A 19,989-nucleotide genomic window follows, 5' to 3' on the forward strand; every position below is an offset into this window, starting at 1 on the left:
CGGATGGCCCAGGATCCCCTTTTGTAAAATGATGTGGTTCGAGTCCCGAGTTCGCGACGGGTTTTGTCATCTTAATTCTAACAGATATAGTTTTCTCTTTGTTCGATCTATTTTTTTCCAATCATATAGAAAATAAATCCTCTTAAATCAGTAGAAATTAATAATCTTTCAAAAATAGGTGACATTCAAAGATTGTTTTTATTATTCGCAACGAACCCCTCTGGTCCGGTCCATTTGTCCGACCCGTACTTCGTCTAACAGTAATCATTACGTCCGCGCTCAACAAATTATCTCGAAAATCACTGAACCATGAATAATGTAATTTTGTACAAAACTATTGTTTAAAAAGGTATTGTTATTTGAAATCAGTTACAATTAATCATGCATTGAATTGCAAGTCGGGAGCAAGTGTGGACGTGATAGCTGATAAACGCTGGGCCTGGATAAAGCCGACTCGACACTGATCTGATGTAAAGTGACTGACATGACACTTCTCCAGGCCAGGGCCAGGCGAGCGATAGCCACTTGTTGAAAGTTGGCGTAGCACTAGCCAGCAGGGAATTATTCTACCATATTGTTGAGTTTTTTGGAGCTTGTTAATTCAGTTAGTGCCACATCAGTTAATGCCATAATTGTTGTTAAAAGAAACGAAATTGAATTTAGCACAATTTTTGGATGTTTGTTGTGTTGTTGGTATTATGGTCTACTAGTGAGGTTAACTTAAATTAGTTGGTAGGATTGGATAGGGTAAGAAGAGAAAAATAGTGCGGTGAATGTTACGGCCCGTCTGTTAAGATATTTTGAAAAGATGTAATTAACAAAGTCAGAGAAACAGTTTGAAAATCACTGTCCTGAAGGCAACCTCGCTGGAAAGAAGCCTAGAACCACCCATGATGTATAAACTGTTATTTCTGTCTTTCAGGTGCAACAATGAATTTTGCGGAAAGTTTGAAATTTCGGTTCATCAACCGCATTGAATTATGCAAACAGGTCACACGCATGAACTGTCAGTATATGATACAAGCAGCGCGAAACATGGACGTATCGACATTTAAAATATGGCTGCGACATTGTAGAACTCATATCGGCGTTCAAAATCTGCGACATTTGGCAACGTTACTGTTAATACTAGCGTTAAGCTTCGGAATGTACAATAGGTGGCGTTTCACGAGGAATACGACCATTCTTGTTCTGTGTCTGGTCGGGTTGTTGATATTTTCTTTAATATGCGTAATCACATATTACCTATCGATGAGGTCAGCGGCGTCGGCGCTGATTCGAATGTGGATTTGCTATTTTATGGGAATCGTTTCGTTCACGGAGAAACCGACGTTCGACCACGACGGTTTCGAGCAGGCGATGAACGCGCTGTTCGTAACGAGTTTAGTCGTGCAGTTCGTCGCGAGCTTCTTCGCGCAGGCGACCACCGCTCACGGATTACCGGGACCGCTTCTGTCGTTGATCGAGTTGTTAGAACTGACGGGAATGATCGTGGCTAGTATGACAATCGCTAGCGATATGCTCGCCTTTTCCATATTACTCGTATCGTTCGGGTTGACAGTCGTCGCCTTGCGTCTTAAATCATTCGTCGGACTTTTGAACATATTTCTACTCGCCGTTCTAACGGGTGTCTATTTCTTCCCGAAATTACGCATACGCCTCGATATAAACTGTTTCAGTTTATCGTGTTTCGCTGTGAAGCTGTTAATTGATCCGTTACTGCAGTGGTTATTCTGTAAGGATAGCGTACTCGACCGATGGCAACGCTTTCTAAAACTATCGGTACTATTTCGACATTCCGCGATATTGCTGTTTGCCGTTATCGAACTGGCGTATTGTATAACTTGTGCAGTTGTAATCCCGACTCATAAAGAATGGTATATCGTCGTGCCGATATTCATGGCCGCCGCGACGTTCTGGCTGCTCTGTCACGTCATATTCGTTATAACGTGTTGGCAGCTGATGAAGAAAATCACGATTTGCAACACGACGTTTAAATACGCGTCGGACTCCAGTCGTAATATCAACCGAATCATGGAATCGAAAGGCGTGCGACATTTCAGTTTGATATCTCAGCGTTTGACGTGTGTTACGTTGATCACGACGTTCTTGATCGCGGTCGTATCTTGGGAAACTCGAACCGTAACGACGCTCGCTGCTTTCCTCGTTGTTTTACCATTAGAAGGTCTAGTATTCAGCTTACTGTTAGAGTTAGGACGAGCGCTAGGTGGGAGATGTATCGGGTATGCTATTGTTGCTCCAGCGTTACAACACAGGTAAGTTTGATATCTAAGATTATGAAGAATGATGTAGAAATCTATTACAGTAAACCCGTGATTATCTGACTACCACCCTCGGTTTTCTGTGCAAGTCTTTTATTGTTGATTACATTTAGTTCATTTACAATTGAAATGATAGCCACTAATCGACCAATTTAATTATCTGCCAGCAGCGTCGAGAGTTGACTTTCTTTATTCCACGAATATAAGATGTATTTGGTATATTATTCAGAGCTGATGGCGCGACTACACTGATAGCTGAGTCTCTCATACAGGAGACTGGCAGTCGTTCGATGGTAATATTGAATACAATCGAGAGATTCTTCACTCATCATATGGTGCACATATTCGGCTGTGATTACACGTCGAGTGGGCTGACGTTAGAAGCCGTTCAAGCGAAACTTCAAACATTCTTCGATAAAAACACCGATGATGGCCCGTGTTATGATACGTATATCTTGTACTATAGTGGACTGAGTCATGATAGCGGTGACTGGGCTCTGACAGGTAAAATAGATATCTCTATTCCTGACCGAATTGAAATCACATTCGAACCTGCTTTATTTAGATTATTTGAGCCGATGAAATCAATCTGGTGTATGAGAATTCTCTTTTACATATATACGGTACAGCTTAGAATTAAATTAACCGTTTTGTTTACATTTAAAACGAAAATTGATCGGTGTTTTGGAAAGAAATTAAACGCGTAACGTACATCGTTGTATCGGTTTTAAAACTTACTAGTTAGCTTTCTTGTTATTCGATTTTGTAGGAAATACAATTCTACAGTTGGAAACTATTATCAACATGTGGAAGGAGAAGCGCGATCATTCGGGAGCTCGACTCGTCATGATTCTCGACACGGCGAATTCTTACCGGTGGATTCGTGCGGTGCAGCGTAATTCACGAGAGATGATCGCCGTTCAGACGTGCGTTTACGTTCCGCCGTCGAACGCGGAGGAGGGTCGCCGCGGTCAGATCGGTGATTTCACGTGTCAGTGGGTCGTCGATAACTGTACTGCGGTTGGCGCCGATGATTTGAACTGGGGGGAGAAAGGTCTGCAGCCGGAGTACGGCGTCTCTCGACGATGGACGAACTTTTCGTTTCATCTTCCGACCGATGAGGACATCGCTCATCACTGGCAGAGTAACTTCCCGAAATTAGCTCAACCGCTCGTGATGTGTGTTAGTTGTTCGTTGTTGGGAAGTAATATTTTCTGTTGCTGTGAATGTTTGTTCAGATGTATGAAGCGCAAGAAAATGTTATGGTTTCCTCCGAAACAGTTAGATACGGATCACGGTTTCCGATTGATTCGAAGTTGAATCAATTTTATAGATTTCATGTCCCTTCACTGATTATACGGCGGAACCTTATTATGACTTATCGGGTACAAACTTCGAATTATTTCATCCCAAAAAATGGCAATTTTGATAATTTCATACTGGATATGACGAAATATCATTTAAAACGAACGTATTTTCAGGTGCACTGAAGTTCGTTGTAACGAGGTTCCACTCTATTATTTCTGAAGTATTTCTCTTTCACAGTCTAAGTTTAAATGCTAATGATATTGATTTATTGTAAAATAAAAACCGCTATAGCCTGAAATCCTACTGTATATGATATTAATCAAACGTGAACATTTTTCACCAGATTGAATGGTCTCGAAATCAATGATCAAAAATTAAAATGCATAATGAGAAATTCAGGTTTGCTATATTACCAACATACGCAGCTTCCAGTTTATATGTATGTGTGCAAATTCAAAATGTAAAATGAAAATCTTTACAAATTCATGGTCCCTACGTCTCCTTGATTCTTTAAAAACTTCTTCTAAACAGAAAATACTTTCAAACGCACTTGAAACTCCTTGAATTTCAGCAAAATGCACAAAACTACTTCGAGTTTAGTTTTGGTCCTAGGGTAAAAATTAGCTTATGAAATCATCGAGTTAATGGTTTAATGTAGGGACCGTGTAATTTGAATGAGACTTGTTTTGTAAGAATGTTGTACTTCCTTAAACTATCTTATTGTGCTATGAGTGGCTTTCATTGTGATGACGAATGGAAGAAATCTTCGCCGTTTTATTTATTTATTATTTTGTTATATATGTGTACAACTTCAATCAATTTTTGGATCATTGTCATTGTATGGATGTATTATGTATGTAGAATATATTTGATGTCCTTTGATTTGTTAGAAAAATTAATAAAGAAAATAAACTCTTCCAATACGTAATATTTATCAGTAGTCATTGTCAGTATATTGAAGCATTGTGCCTGGTAGATGAGTACAGCGTTATCTGCATAGTGAGCGATGAAATTCGAAAAAAAAAACTAATATGAATGTCCTACAGAAGTTAATATTTATTATAAATTAAAACCTCCGATCAAAAATATAATACACGACATGAGATATCTCATTTCCTTGAACTTTCACAATATTGCCCTCAAACCGTTTTCATTGTATATGTACAGCTACTTTATCCATTTCTGACTAGAATCGACACATTGGTTTTGAGAGATATAACAATTACAGATAAATTTTTTTTAGAGATCGTAGAACAATGCCGTCCGTACAACTATCCGCATTTATGACCACAGATGAAAATAATAAGGCGCGCAAGGGACATTTAACATACAATCCATTCTTCGATCAGTCATCCGTTCTTAGGTACACGGCTTTTATTAGATAAGAACATGTTGAAGTATTTGTCTATCATTAAATTATGACTGTTAGCTTAAATAGAAGATATATCACATTATTGTGCGTTTCTACGCAACACGTATGAATAAATACAACGAATATCTCTATACAGTGAAACTCTCTACACGATAGTCGATCCTAGCTATTTTTCGTATTTATAAATGAGTTTCATGGGTTTGATGAGTTTGTTGTGTTTGTTTTAACGAATGACTGCTATCTGAAGCGATGTAAGCGGGATTATCTACACCGTCTGCTGCTGGTTGTTCTATCATGCTAGCCGGTGTATGACTCTTCTCTCTATGTACCTCTACGTTACATGTTATAACATTCACTTGCGGAACGGCGTTGTCCGCAATTTCAGATGCGACTGAATAGGTTTCAACATCAGGCATTTGACTGACGGCAGATGCTATGATATCAGGTGTTACAGTTGATTTACGATTACTCGCCATTGAGCTCCGGTCGCTGATTTGGCTCGAGCGTCCAAGGTTTTCCTCTAACATCCCTAACTCAGCCAATTCAGCATTTAGTGTATCCTTGCTTTGTTTGGAAATTGGACGACTGTGAACATGTTCGACACTTGGACTTCTATCTCCAGTTTCATCAACAAGTTTGATTCCTGAAATATTTACTGAATCCAATGACATTCGTAGATTCGTAGTGCATAAAACAATTCCCAATAATTAACCAGCATTATATACCTTGACCCGGTGCTGGGGTGCATCGTCTTTGGTTCAACTCTCTTTCAACGTCTTGTAAAAGTGATTCTAACGATTCGTCGTTGTCATCCAGATTTAAAGCCGGCTCTCCTGATAGAGAAATGTCCTCATCTGACATTTGTGAGATGACATCAGGCTCCGCTTCATCGCCGTTCTAAATATAGATATATCGAAAAATTATAATCAAAAACATAAAAGAATGATCTTTTCGGTCTCTGTGAGTCGTCGGGTATGATCATGTGTATGATCAATTATTCATCATGTGGGCAATATGGCTACTCTATCATTATCACAATATTTTGAATGACAGGATGAATGCAGTCGTACCTGCGCGATGTTAGTATTTGTAGGTTGTTCATCTGAAGAGCTCAAGATTGATAGATTATCATCTTCTGTCGCTATCGGTTGTTCTGTAACCTCTGGTGAACTGGGAGGTGAAACATTATCCTTCAATTCATCTGTTATACTTCGTGCGAGTTTCCGTTTAACGGGTAATGCCTGTTCAGGGTTCACCTTGTTCGATTTTGATTTCTTGCCCAGCATTCTCCCCACTCCAGAATCAGGTTTGATCACCTGGAAAGAGATGTACACACATGTAAAATGTTGTCAGATGCGTACATGCTGGGCACTAATGGTATTTACCTTGATAACGGTTTTGACAAGTTTTGGTGTTGGTTCACGCTTGATGACCTCAACAGGTTCTGGAATTGACCTTTTCTTCTCTTCTATCTTCTTGTTTTGATTCAGCAGTTTCCTGAATGATGAAATGGTGAAATGATGCCAGCTAACCCTCTCGCGGAAAAAGTTGATTTTCAATTAGTTAAGTGATAGATTGAAGGAAGGCAATTAGAACAATATGCAACATACTTTGATCGTTTCTTCAATAGAGCAGCAGCTTCCGGGTAATCGTTCATCGCTTCATCAAAATCAGCCTTCGACAATAGGAACAAATTCGAGAAACCTTTCGATCTAACATCAGCAGTCCTACGATTTCCACCCGACAACGCCAATAAACTAAAATATAAGAGAACGTCACATTTTCCGTATATTAATCTTATATCATACATTATCTTGAATGACTAGATGCTGGTATTGTGTTTGAGAAGCATACCTTATTTCACCGAACACACTACCCGTATGTAAAGTAGCAAACACGGTATCATTATTAGGTCCACCCACCACTTCCACAGAGCCGTTCATCACTATGTACATTTCCGTTCCTACCTCACCCTATAAACACGAAATGATAGAAATTAAATGACAAAATCAAGGATAAATCTCTCAATCGAATAATTACTGTAATCAATGAAGACTCGATGACATGATTACCTTTTTTTGACGATGACGTACCTTTTTACAAATAAAATCACCCGGCAAATACAAAACAGGTTTCAACTTCAAGATCATGTCGTATAACAAATTCTTATCACAGTCCTGCAAATTTACAAGTTGAAAAAGTGAGATTTTATCCTCAGTCTTTTGATTATTTTAGATGCGCGCTTTTGACCACCAACCTGGAAGAGTTTAACTTTAGACAATGTCTGGAAGTGAACGTGAATAGCAAGATCAGTCCTCATCTTACGCGGAAGCGTGTCGATCAAACTGTTTTCATCTGAGAAAGAATATTAATATTTCAATCCATGAAGTTAATGAAATACAGATCCGCGTTGAGAATAATTGAAGGGGTACGTCCTCCTCGACTTTGAATTCAATATTTCGATTCAAACTTACTAAGCGTTTTCTGTTGGTCCCAGTTATAGTTGAACCAGGTCCGAACGCGGTTTTGGAGATTTTTGGGTAGGTTTAGTGACTGCATGTACCAGATAGTGATATCCATGGTTTTACGATAGTTTGATTTGACAGCTCCAGCCGCTTCGAAAATATCGCGAATCTGACCGATCAACGACGCGAACACGAACACACCCGACAACCAGTAAACCGTCATGAATATATATTCGAGATTGTTCGTCGGAATCGGATTTTTGCCGATAGAAGTTGCAGTTTTTGTGGCGATATAAAAACATCTGATATACCTAAAATAGAAAATGTGAAACTCGATATAGTAGAAAGACAATTATAAAAGGAGGTATTCAAATTACTTATGAAATTTTGCAATTCACACATCTACTTACGGTGTAACCGGTTTATCAGGGTCGTTTCTAAAGACCCAGGTCGTAGTGCCAAATCCTTGTAGAAATGAGACCAGATAATACCCGCAACTTTCTATGTGTATCAAGTATACCATGTACGTGCATGTCTTCAACACTCTACAAGAGAATACATATTCTTATTCCCGGTATTCTTTAAAAAACGAATCTTTGATTTTTCGATCTTTTAAATCTTTCTGGTTTTTTCATTGTGGGTTTCACATTTGTGATACCCGACAGTTTGATTTGTACAGTGATAAATCAGTTCATTAGACAATTAGGCACCGCTGAATCATAAATTTACCTGATGATATGACCAGATTTAGCGGCTTGATCAAATCGATCGAAAAATTCCCAGAACGTCTTAATCTGTTAAACGAAGAGCAAAGAAAACGTGATGTTTAGACTTTAACACGTTTAGAAAATGAACACAAATCCCGTTGATGTTGATCGGAAACGAGGTCGTTTTTTTATATAGGCGTGCTTTCGCGATTCATTTGCAATCTTTTTATTCCAACGAATCACGAGGTTTTTAATTACACTAATCATATTCTTCAGAGGAAGAGAGAGAGAGAGGGAGAGATAGGGAGAGAGAGAGTAACTGTTTTTATGCATTCATCTTATTAGATGATCACGACTTTACCTTGAGAACCCGTGCAGCGCGAAGGAATGGCTGGTATCCGACAGCTAGGTAGAGTATATCCAATGGCAGCAATGATGCAACATCCAACTGGATTTTAAGAGTTAATTGAAAAACTTAAACATCTTATTCTTATAAAACTGAATTACTAATTTCCTTTCCTTTTACCTTGAAATCGATTTTTCGAAAGTAATGTTTTTTCGTTTCTTCGAATCGCGTCTGTAAAAAGGGATTCAAATGATGGGAGTTTTTAATACTTCTCGCGTCAAGTTTTAATTAATGACTGGTTTAATTAGTTCTTTTACTCGACTTACCTCAACGATACCGTTATTAATAAAACTTATCCGACATTTTACGAGGACAATGTCGAGAATGTAGATTAAATCGGACAGATAATCAAAGCACAACCAGGCAGGAGTCGTTTCATACATCGGAGACGTCGGATTCTCGTGGAGACCGAAACAACCTCGTAACGGTATCACCCAGGCGTTGTATATGAATGCCAAAGCCACGATAAACAACCACATCACATACCAGGGACCTTAATTCGTATTAGAAAACAATAATGAAAAATCTCAAGTAGAAAGATGGTTATTATAAACGTCATTTTCTAACGGGTTTAAACAGTCTATTAGCACGAAAGGTTTCATAAGTAAATGCCTCACAAAAAAAAACTGAATAAAAGCGTGTTTCTAATTTTACTGACGTGTTGCCACTAAAATGAAACACCTTTCACAAATCATTAAGCGTCACTCGGATAATGGTTACGTGACGCACTAATGTAATTATAAGCACTGGTAAATTGGAAGTGATATCTTAAAATGGGATGAACAATAACTTTACAAATTTCATTACCGTAGGTCGGAGAGGGAAATGTCATTAGATTAATATTTGATTCGTAATTCGATAGAGTCAATTACTTACTTTGAGGCTCGATGATTTTAGGTAGTTTGAATTTCGAAAGAAACTTCGGAGCTTTAAAACGACATTTTCCGCAACCGACGTACTTTACGACCACCTCCTCGGCCTTTTCCGGCGGTCCGGGAAAAAAGAAATGTTCCTCCTTTTCAGCATCGCCATCTTTATCATCTTCATTTTTATCTAAAAGTGAAATGATTTCATTCATATATTTGTTTTGGAAAATAGAACTTTGCTTTCAATTATAATGACAGAGATGATGAATTGAACGGGTCAAACCGGCACAGGCAGGTATCACTCACTCTTTACTAAAAAAAAAAAAAACATAACGATGCTGACGGAATAATTTGACCGCAAGGGTACGGCGTTTATGTTTGGGCTACGTTTGGCCCGTCATGGACCCATTTGGCACCAGTGAACGGTTCACCCTGGTGAAAAACATTCGTGCACGAACCCGGTTAATAATGATGTGTATTGATACTGCGAGCACGGATTAGAAACCCATCAAATACTTCACACCGATCATTCTCAACAGACGACACGTCGAATTATTTTGACATCAATCAATAAGTATTATCCCAGTTGACGAGCAGACGGTATATTCACAAATCACGAAAGTTAGTTATTTCCGTTATTGCAAGCTGGATGAATGCAGTTAATAGCAGTTTATTCTGGGTAAATAAAAGATGAGCGATGAGAAGGCAAGGGTCAAGTAGTAAAATCTTGCGGTTAATTACGGACGCGGGGAATATGTTTCTTATACCGATGTTTGAACAACACTTGGGTAACGTGACGGAGAATGGTTGAGTGTTGCCGACTCTCTTTCCCAGAAGAGTTCTCATCAACTGAAGAAGCTCGTCATAAATGTATATATATATATGTATGTAGATATCGAAATTTGCGCTGTATCGGTGAAATAGAGCCGGCAACAGTCGATGTTGTTATTATACATGAAAAAACTAGGTATATGTCAGATATCTGAAGGGGTTTTACTTTATTATTATGCAGAATTTCTCACTTGGCATATCGATCTGAAATATGCGAATCTTTGACGAGGATCGTCGGCGATACTTGTTAAAGTAACAACCGTCTTTCAAACAAGAACTAGGCCCGTCAACGACAAGGATGTAGATCATGTATGATTTAAAACACCTCCGGGATCCGTATAAGATTTATATTTATGAACTGGGAACAGGATCAGAGAATGACTAGATAGAGTGAGATTTATTAAAGGCCAGAGCAGTTCCCATCGGAACAACGGGTAGAATGTACCAGTTCATGCTTATCACATTCGCACAGGCGAAAATCTCATTTTTAAGAAACACGATATGATGCAAATGGGATGCACCTTCGCCGGCGATCTTTTTTCGCGGGAAATAAGGTTTGGTCTCTTAGAACATGATGGGGTGTCATATTAATGAGAATGACAAATAGGACGGGATTGTCTATTCAATGAGGACAGAGAATGCTCGCAATCGTGAACTGCGAAAGTTGAGTGGGCGTAGGTTGCTAAAAGAAACATGCTCAATCCTTTGATCCGTGGTCGAAAAACTGTCGGAGGTGTCTCTATTTTAAGGAATGGCTTTTTATGGCATTCCGTCGAAACATCTCATCGTCGATGTTTATGGAAGTCACGTCTATCGAGACGGGAGACCCATGAATGCCAAATGAAAGGTTAATTTTCTCCATGCCTTCAAACTGAGAAAATAGCAAATCCACCGGTGGACGTCGCAAAAATCCTGCATTTATCTTATGCCACTCTTCGACGCCTCACGATCTTCTAGAAGATTAAAGACGAGACATTTTTCTAAGTGCAGCAACTGAAAAGGATATAGTCGTTGAAGTTGCTGCTAGTATATGATTATGGTGCGGTTTGGATCCACCTTCGCGTGTAAGAAGTTAAGATGGTTTGGTATTTCGTGAAAGCGCGCTATTTGTTGCATGCTGGTGTTTATTACACAAACGACAAGGGTCACGATCTATTGGGCTAACTCCATTTCAGGCGTCACCAATAACATTTCATCACTGTTTACAAGCAGTATCTATACTCAGACAACCAAAGTGTTGTGAATTATCTGGGATATAAAACTCGAGTAATTGTCGGTTATTCGCTGTTCTAAAGGGGTCCATCACCTCTCTAGAGAGATATTTCATGTCGCCTTTATCACGGTGGATGTTTATGTAATTGGATTGCGATGTGAAAGTAAGTCAAACGTGACACGACATTTGAATAACTGAATAAGAAAGAAAGCCGTCTAGCGTTTCTAGAGTAAATTGGGACATCTTACAAATGTTTTGCTATGAACATTGCATCGGAAGAAATATTATCGTCTCTGACGCTGCGCATCTGTCGAGGCAATGATTCTACTCCTAGTATGAGTTCATTTATTGTGTTATTAACTTACCCTCTTCTTCTTCTTCATTGTCTGTCGGAGTTAATGGCTGAGTTGTTTTCTCTTTGAAATATTCTGTTCTGCTCGTAAACTTTTTTCGTAACTCTTTCAACCTTTCGCTCATAGCGCTACTAACACCCGATAGGCTAAGCCTGAAAAAAGTTTTTGATAAAATGAATTATTCGTTTGAGGTCAAAGCGTTCCGCGATTCTCTTCCGGGCCAGATGAACATGGAATAATTCTATATGTTACACCACTGTGTTATTGGGTTCCGATGAGTTAAGTCGTATCGTTGTTGCATCAAGAGAAAGGATTGACGAGGCTCATCGTTTTGATAGTAGGTGCTGCAAAATTTAGATCGCGAATCTTGCTTCTTGGTAGAATTGAATTCTAACACGAAGGCAAATCAATTATGAGGGCGATAATATCAGAGGTTTGTTGTCACAAAACGAATGAACGTGGTAAAGGTTAATTGAATATAATTCTGGCCGGCGTCTTCTGATATCATTCGTCGTATAGCAACCATGCTAATTAAGTTACAATCGAGGGCTGGGAAATTATTGAAGACACTTCAACATGTCAATATCAATCGATGGCTAGAAACGCATATTGCACAGCTACATTATAGACAGTACGGAATTAATTTGATAATATTCCAATATTTTGACGGTAGTACTCATAATCTGAATATCGTTATTAGTTGATAAGCCGCAGTACGCGTAACAACCTGACAGGTTGAATTAAACATACGCTCATCTCAATAGTCTTCATTAAGGCAGCTTCCCGTGCACTTCAGCCCTTTGATGATGTTAAAAATATATCGCTTCACTCGAAGCCTTTTTAGATAACTGATGGATGACGGATTTTTTGACAGCCACTTTTCCAGGGGAGGAGGGAAGAAAATATTTTTAAACTCGATTTTTTACCTTCACCACCGGACATAAATTCACAGGAGGGAACATTCAGAAAACAAATTGGTTGAAAATATACATTGATCAAAAGCAGGATATTTATTAAGTATTAAATGTTCTCTGATTTGTCCACGATTTACAAACTGTATGCCTGTTACATGGTAACATGTTTCTTTAATCTCTATAACTTGGATGACGGATTTTTGATAGGTTCATTTCCAGGGCAGGAGGGAATAAATTCTCTTTTTCAACTGTCGTTTCTCCTTCATTTGTTCAAATATTTTTCATCGGCAGATCCGTCATTCAAGTTATCAAAAGGCCCTATGCAGCATGGTACAGGAAATCGTTGTAAACCTTCCGTTTCACTGTTTCTCAACTCTGGTATCCGGATAACTCGGTGAAATATTTACGTCCCCAACACAATACTGAATAAAGCGGAGTCTACCGTAATAAAATAACGCTTCAATCATTAACTACTCATAATGAATGTCACGATGGGTTTCGATGGAGTTCATTTCAATCGCGTTTGACGTGAGCCAATTTTCCGTCATGATATTTGAAACCTTTCTCCGAATTACAGGCACTTTTAGAAATGGCTGACAGAGCAATCAGACTTGATCGATCAAATCAACCGAATAACGGAGAAAACCATCTTATTTCGGATCGCTCTGATCACTCTCAAGTTCAAATTTAGAAGCGATGGTTTGCAATCACAAAATAGATGTAGCCAAAGGCCAACTGATCATTGGGTGAAACAGACTGGCACGCATTCAATCAGCTTCTCAAACAAATTCATCTGATCAAAGACTCGTTAACTGGCCATGACAGCGTAGTTACGCTGCACGAACGCACAATTAGGTTAAAGGATGGTCGCTGCGGGCAGTGATGGAGCAAATATCGAGACACACATTCAACCCGAGCCCAGCATCTGACATGAAAGAATAAAAATATGTGTTATCATTGTCCGTTTACTTCAGACATGGCTGAGTATTATATATCTCAGCCATCCGTGTAGTTACTGCAGCGATTGAAGAACTGCCCGATTATTAGGAAGGCGGACACGCGAGAACAAATAGAACAGTCCTGGCAGTCCAAACTTTCTTCGAAGTGTCCCATTTTACAAACAGGGACAGGCCCCCCGAATACGAAAACGACAACACGATTCTTTTTAAATTTCTGCTACGGTAAACTGTTTATGTTGGTAATATGGACGAGATAAAAAGGTTAGTCCTACGTCGATGCCAAAACTACATTTTCTGGTCATGTCTCAGCCTTTTGGATCATTCATTCCATCTTGTCAGCATTCGATCCGATCTCACGCTTATTGCATATCGATGCGAGAGTAATATAAACCTTCGCCAATCAAATCATGGCTGCGGTGGAAATAATCCCTTAATTTGTCAGCCGGGTGGGAATTATCCGAATTTTGCGATCGAAGGAATTTGAATTACCCTTCATCAATTTATCGCCGTATTGATTAGCATCTTCATAGATATGACAGTTACCAGTTTGATTCCACGTTGACAAAAAAAGAATCAACGACTATTTTCTACTATTGCTGTGGCACGATTTTCAGAAACGTGTACAATTTTGACATTGCGCATAAAATCGATCCATACGTGGGATTTTTTTCTAGAATAATTATTACATAATCATGAGACCAAGGGACGTTATCCATGTCGATGATTAGACGGTGAAAGATTATCAAGGGGGAAAACTGCTGCCACACAGCAGCCGGAGACACTGTCCCCGTGAGCTGATCAAATAACTGTCTGACTAGAACCAATACAAATCTTATAAACCTCATATTCCGACAAAATATTACGCGTAAACGTGAAGCTCAAAGAAATCCTAAAATCTATGAAAATGCAACCAACCAAGTTCTTTAAATTATGCTAGAGGGAAATTACCGCTTTCGCAGCCAGGTGATAAATTATCAACGGAGACAAAATCTGTTCAAATGCAGCTTCCTTTTATCTAAAGCCTGATTCAACTGAATTCGAAAACGTGTTGCCATCAATATTCAAGATAACGTTATGTTACACTCGCAGCGGCTGTTCGTTTTATGGAGTTGACATTTATTCAATACTTCTCGTCGTGTTCCGGGTATCTCTGACAGACGAAATTTGATAAATGATGACGCTTCTCTGCTTCCCCTTATATCTTTGGGAATTTAAAATCGAAGATGTTTAACGAGTGAATTCATTGATAACGTCGTCTTCAATGATGGGGCTTATATCTGAATGTAGTATATCACAGCATTTATATACTACTAACAGCAAAAAGCTGAGCAAATTTGTCAACTGCTCCGCGCTCCTAAAGCTTTACAATGCGACTTCTCAGATGTTTACCTCATATACAACTTGAGACCCACTGTCATTAGGGCACAAATATTTCAGATTGGTTTTCATTTGTGGGGTTGAGTAATGACTTCCTGTGGTAATGGTTTTCAAGCATTGAATTATGACAAACTACGGCATGTAAGCTATGGTAGTATATCATCAACGTCTTTTCATTTTTATGTGTCTTTGATATATTGTTCATGCTGCCATAACAATGCCACTTTACAGAAAAATCACTAAAAGGCTTGATGCGTATCGCGGAATCGTTAAAGCTGGGCTGACACATACATCATGATATTTCGGATGGCTATTCAGTTAGTGTTCAGATCTTGGTCCCTCGACAAGTGAGTCAACTATACGTCTTCCCCGGACATTTAAGATGTTACGGCCTAAGTTTATACGTACGAGCTGTCAAATAAAACATCAGCTGGAATTATGACCAGTCTCCGCGGATGATGAAATCTGTGAATGTATTTGTAACGCACTTTCCAGTGTATATGGATGATTTCGCTCACGGAGATATCCCCACTGCACCATTAGATATAATCACAAAGTACATGCCCAGTGATGAAACTAAACCTAACCTCGATTAAAACGTCAATAGCTCATTCGATCGGAATAGAAATAGTCATAATGGCAAACGGCATTACGATCGAGTCTGATGATTCAATAAAAATCTGATAGTTTATAATTTAGTTTTTTTTCTAAATGCCATGGTATATAATAATATTTGGGACCGTTTTCAATCAATAAGCAATTTCAAATTGTTTCTATCCGATCACAATTTGTTGTCGTTCGATCAAATAGTTATTGATTTTCTGTCGATGATAAAAGTATTCAGTCAATCATACCGTATGCTTATTTCAAAACGCGTTATATCAAGCTTTACCGTCGTTCGAGCCCCTCATTAATGAGAGTTCAAACCGAGGTTTTAACTACACATATTTTCGCAGTTCATCTCCCTTTCACTAAATTACCAGCATCGATTTGGTCGATGGTGTAACAAATCACCAAAACGTCGCGGTAAGTAGTTCTGACTATTTTCGGTTAGTACAGTTCACTTCAAGTGATGTCGAACTGAAATCTGATCAATACCCAATTTTAACCGAGGTCCCGAATGTATCATTACATGAGGATATAAAACACATTCGACATTTACAGCACAGTCAGTTCTGGAGATCGATTGATTTGATGCTGGATTATAATGTCACCAAGCGACAGATACGTAATAGACTTAGGAAGGTAGTTCTCAATAGCCGTCAGTCTGTCAGGTTCTTATTCCAATAGAGATCACTTTATTTTGCATTTTATTGTCGGCGAGGAGAATGCATATCGTGTTGTCAGATACTTACGTAGAGCTAGAGTTACTTCGGATCGAACTGGCAGATCCGGGTTTCTTTTTGAGTCGCAGCAGTTCACTCCACGACGACTTGCTGCTGGGACTCTGAACCGGGGTCGGAATCTCCAGCGATGCATCGCTCTCTATTTTGATCGTATGAACTGTTTGTCCGCGACGTACGGCTAATTTCTGAGGGTCGGCAGGAGAATTTGGACTTCCAAGACTATGTCTCCTCAAACCTGAAAATAAATAGAAAGGTGTCGGTTAAGATAGAAATATTGCAAAAAAAACATACAAATAATCTATTCATGTCAGTATTTCAATATAAAAGAAATAGTTGCAATCGATTTCGGATAAGTTTGTAGAATCGATCGAATTGAGATACGTGAAGCACATTTTCGCATGAAATCAGTGCAGAAAATATTCATCGGAGATAAAAAGTAAAATCACCCAAACGTAACAAAATCTGCATCAGGAAAACTGGTTAGTTATACAGCGAAAAACGAATAGTTTTGAATTAACGCATGAATGAACTGAAGTTGCCAGTATGGTGATGCGGCACACATTCTGTGAGAGTATTTATTCACTTGAATAACTTCATCCCCCATATATCCTGCGTCATTTACCCGCCATAAATCCATCGTTCGCCGAGAAACAATCGCTCTACAGATGAGAAGACGAAAAGACAATCTACGACCGACAACGATTCTTTGATCAGAAAATGTAATGCTTCATACAACACGACCTATGTATAAATCATACTCGATAAGGATATATAGAATATATACAAACTGAATCAACATGAACGAAACGAACAGAAAACTGTCAGGATATGATAAGATGATCACTACCAAATTGAGAAGGTTTTCTTATAAGGGCCAAGCCTAACTGCCGCTTCTGCAAGCAGCCAAGCAGTAAAACAAGGGAAGAGCAACATGAGAAAGAAAATGGAGGTTGGAGATAATTGATTATGAATGTGATTTAGGAATAAGTTTAACATAATAATTCAACCATTTCACAACTCACTACGAGTAACGACAAGACACAGATTTTGGGCAAAAAACTAGACTCAAATATTCTTAATTCTCGTCTCCAAATTCCTATTAGCGACTATTATCGTTGACAGATCTCGAGGAGACATAATACAGTTTTGACATAGTGACAGTGGAGATAGAGAGAAAGAGAGACCGGTAATAGATTAATATTTGTCTCGGCTTGATACAAGTCACCAATAATTGGAGCATGTAGCCTAACACAGGAATTCACGTCCAAGCCATAGAAATAATCACCTGTGCGCCAGGCTCAATTTATTTCTATCAAGTAGCCCTACAACAATTTTCCTGCGTTGCCAGGTAACATCATTTCATCAGTCCCGTGTAGATAACAAGATTTGTATGTGCGAAAGCTTATCAACTGACAAGCTACAAATCCCATTTGTTGAAATCAGTAGATTGCCCTCGTGGACCGTGGCGGCTTGTACAGAAATCGCGCACCCCATGAGACAAACGGGACGATCAATGCCGCATCGTTCTAAATTAACGACGAAACACTGTTGGTCGAGTGACATGATTAAGGGCATCACACGTATTCGCTTTGAATATTTTTATTTCTAAATCCCGCATGTAGTTTTTGAATATCATATCAATCTGAATATCATATTAATCAAGGAGAGAAGTCGCTAGGACGCAAGGGACGGCGACAATAGATGAGCGTCTTAGGATTTCTGACTTCAACGATATACATTTAGAATATTCTGCATATTAAAATTGTTGAAAGGGATGATTGGAAAATTCGTCCTATATTCCTTTATTCGGTATCGTTTTGTGGGTAAATTCTCAACTCATTTCTTTTAACCGCTACGGACCTTCTCTCCGTAAACCATGTTATCTAATGTTGTTATGCTCATTTTTATGAAAGGTTCACCCACTAGAACTCGATTATTACCACGGATAATAAATACATCAACCGATAAAAATACCGAATGATACATGATTTTTCAATTAACATCGTGTTAGAAAGAGCATATATAATTGATAAATCATGGGCGTATAGATGTCATTATTTTGCCAATTGATATTTGATCATTCGTTATATAGCATAAACACTGACTTTTTATGGTTGGAATTTTCTGCGCTTTGTGACAGTGTATCAGTCGGTACACTCGACATCATCACAAAAACCGTCGACAAAGACAACGATTTAATGTTTCCGTTTATTTGAAGGTTTTATCGACGCATTCGTTCTGATTAACGTCGAGTTTCTTTGATGACGCGAATTTTCACTGATTGCGATTAACATAAGACTTTCGTGTTCACGGGGTGCAGCCCAACCTAGAGCGGTCCAAAACACTTACTACTCGTCAATATCTACATATCTTAATCAATCTAGGTCGTGAGATCGATTAAGATCTCAAATCAATTTCGACATCTTTTCAATCACTGTATTCAGTAAAGCCCAACGCACACGGCACCGAAAAAACGTTTTTTTCCTCGTAATAAAAACGTTTTCGATATTTTTTATTATGCCGTGCGCATTTTTTTTCTGAAAAAAAACGTGTTTTCTGTTTCGGCGAAACAAATGTTTTGCCGTGTGCGTTGGGCTTTCAGTTTAAATGATAGTGGCTATTAGATTTTTCATCAAAAATCAGTAAATCAGAAAATGCACTATTCAACTTATTGTCGATTTAGGGGGAACTATATGAGTTGACCGGTGATCTCTCGACCGAATTATCAAATAATTCTCAATCTGCTTAATAAGCAAGTTTTTGGTCTGAAATCGATTATTTACTAATTTCACCTCTATCTTGTTTGTTTTCTAGGTGTGTTGAAACAGACAATTATCATTACTGTGGAATAGAATTTAATCAAATTTCGCAGCCAGAAAACTGAAAAACCAGACTTTGATGAATGGTCTGTTTAATATCGACAGATTGCGCTATTATTTCATATAATCTAATAACAACTGTCACGTTTAAGCGTCAGTATTTGATTACTTTCAAATATCGGAGGTAAAACAGTTCGATTTGTATAGCCCACAAGTGAAACCTGTGCGAGGCAAAACTGTATTTCAAAAATCCAATTATGGAACAATAAAATGCAACCTGTTGTAAAAGCATTAAATTAGAATTTCACACGTGTTGGTAAAATCAGCAATTTTCAATCGCGTTATTTCGGTGAAACTTGTAAGAACTTGTATTATGGAATATATATTCTGAGGAAGCAAGCGGGGTCTGATCAGTGTCAGTGTATATATATGATGGTACGTATATGTCTCATTGTAGGATCGTTCTCCAATATGAAATATATGGACGATGTAAAAACGTGTGATTTTATAGTTCAGAATGTAACGAGGAGCTTGACAATTCAAAGGTGTCGCCCTTTGTGATAGCGGGAATTGTCTATCGGTATGAATTATAATGCTAACCGTTGAGGAACATTTTAAGTGATCAATACTTTCAATTCTACCCAGGATCACGACATATTTAGAATTTCATGCAATCGATGTTTCCGTTCATTGTCAGGCTAGAAATAATTGATGCATATTTGCGAATGTTTCCTGATGTACCGCGCGTGCAGTTAGTTCAGCTTATCGCGT

At 38.6% G+C, this 19,989-nt stretch overlaps 2 protein-coding genes across 3 annotated transcripts; one reads left to right on the forward strand and one right to left on the reverse strand.

Annotated features, from left to right (window-relative positions):
* Positions 1-301: 301 nt before the first annotated feature.
* LOC141901727 (transmembrane protein 168-A-like) lies at positions 302-4,456 on the forward strand. 2 transcript variants are annotated; one of them, XM_074789159.1, is made up of 4 exons: positions 302-349; positions 923-2,276; positions 2,512-2,786; positions 3,052-4,456. In XM_074789159.1, the coding sequence occupies exons 2-4, from the start codon at positions 931-933 to the stop codon at positions 3,600-3,602; spliced, it is 2,172 nt and encodes a 723-aa protein (XP_074645260.1). In that variant the 5' UTR covers positions 302-349; positions 923-930; the 3' UTR covers positions 3,603-4,456. The 2 variants fall into 2 exon arrangements, with proteins under 2 accessions (XP_074645260.1, XP_074645261.1); XM_074789160.1 differs by lacking the exon at positions 302-349 and adding an exon at positions 405-470.
* A 347-nt stretch (positions 4,457-4,803) lies between these two features.
* On the reverse strand, positions 4,804-17,962 carry LOC141901160 (cyclic nucleotide-gated channel beta-1-like). The gene is made up of 20 exons (XM_074788264.1): positions 17,903-17,962; positions 17,022-17,058; positions 16,409-16,634; positions 11,816-11,955; positions 9,713-9,718; positions 9,417-9,593; positions 8,807-9,033; positions 8,661-8,711; positions 8,496-8,582; positions 8,157-8,221; positions 7,838-7,972; positions 7,437-7,738; positions 7,220-7,317; positions 7,056-7,139; positions 6,817-6,935; positions 6,573-6,719; positions 6,348-6,459; positions 6,033-6,278; positions 5,688-5,859; positions 4,804-5,605 (listed from the first exon to the last, which is right to left on the reverse strand). The coding sequence occupies exons 1-20, from the start codon at positions 17,960-17,962 to the stop codon at positions 5,142-5,144; spliced, it is 2,955 nt and encodes a 984-aa protein (XP_074644365.1). The 3' UTR covers positions 4,804-5,141.
* Positions 17,963-19,989: the final 2,027 nt, after the last annotated feature.

Source organism: Tubulanus polymorphus, chromosome 3, assembly GCF_964204645.1.
Source record: "Tubulanus polymorphus chromosome 3, tnTubPoly1.2, whole genome shotgun sequence".
Taxonomy (NCBI): domain Eukaryota; kingdom Metazoa; phylum Nemertea; class Palaeonemertea; order Tubulaniformes; family Tubulanidae; genus Tubulanus; species Tubulanus polymorphus.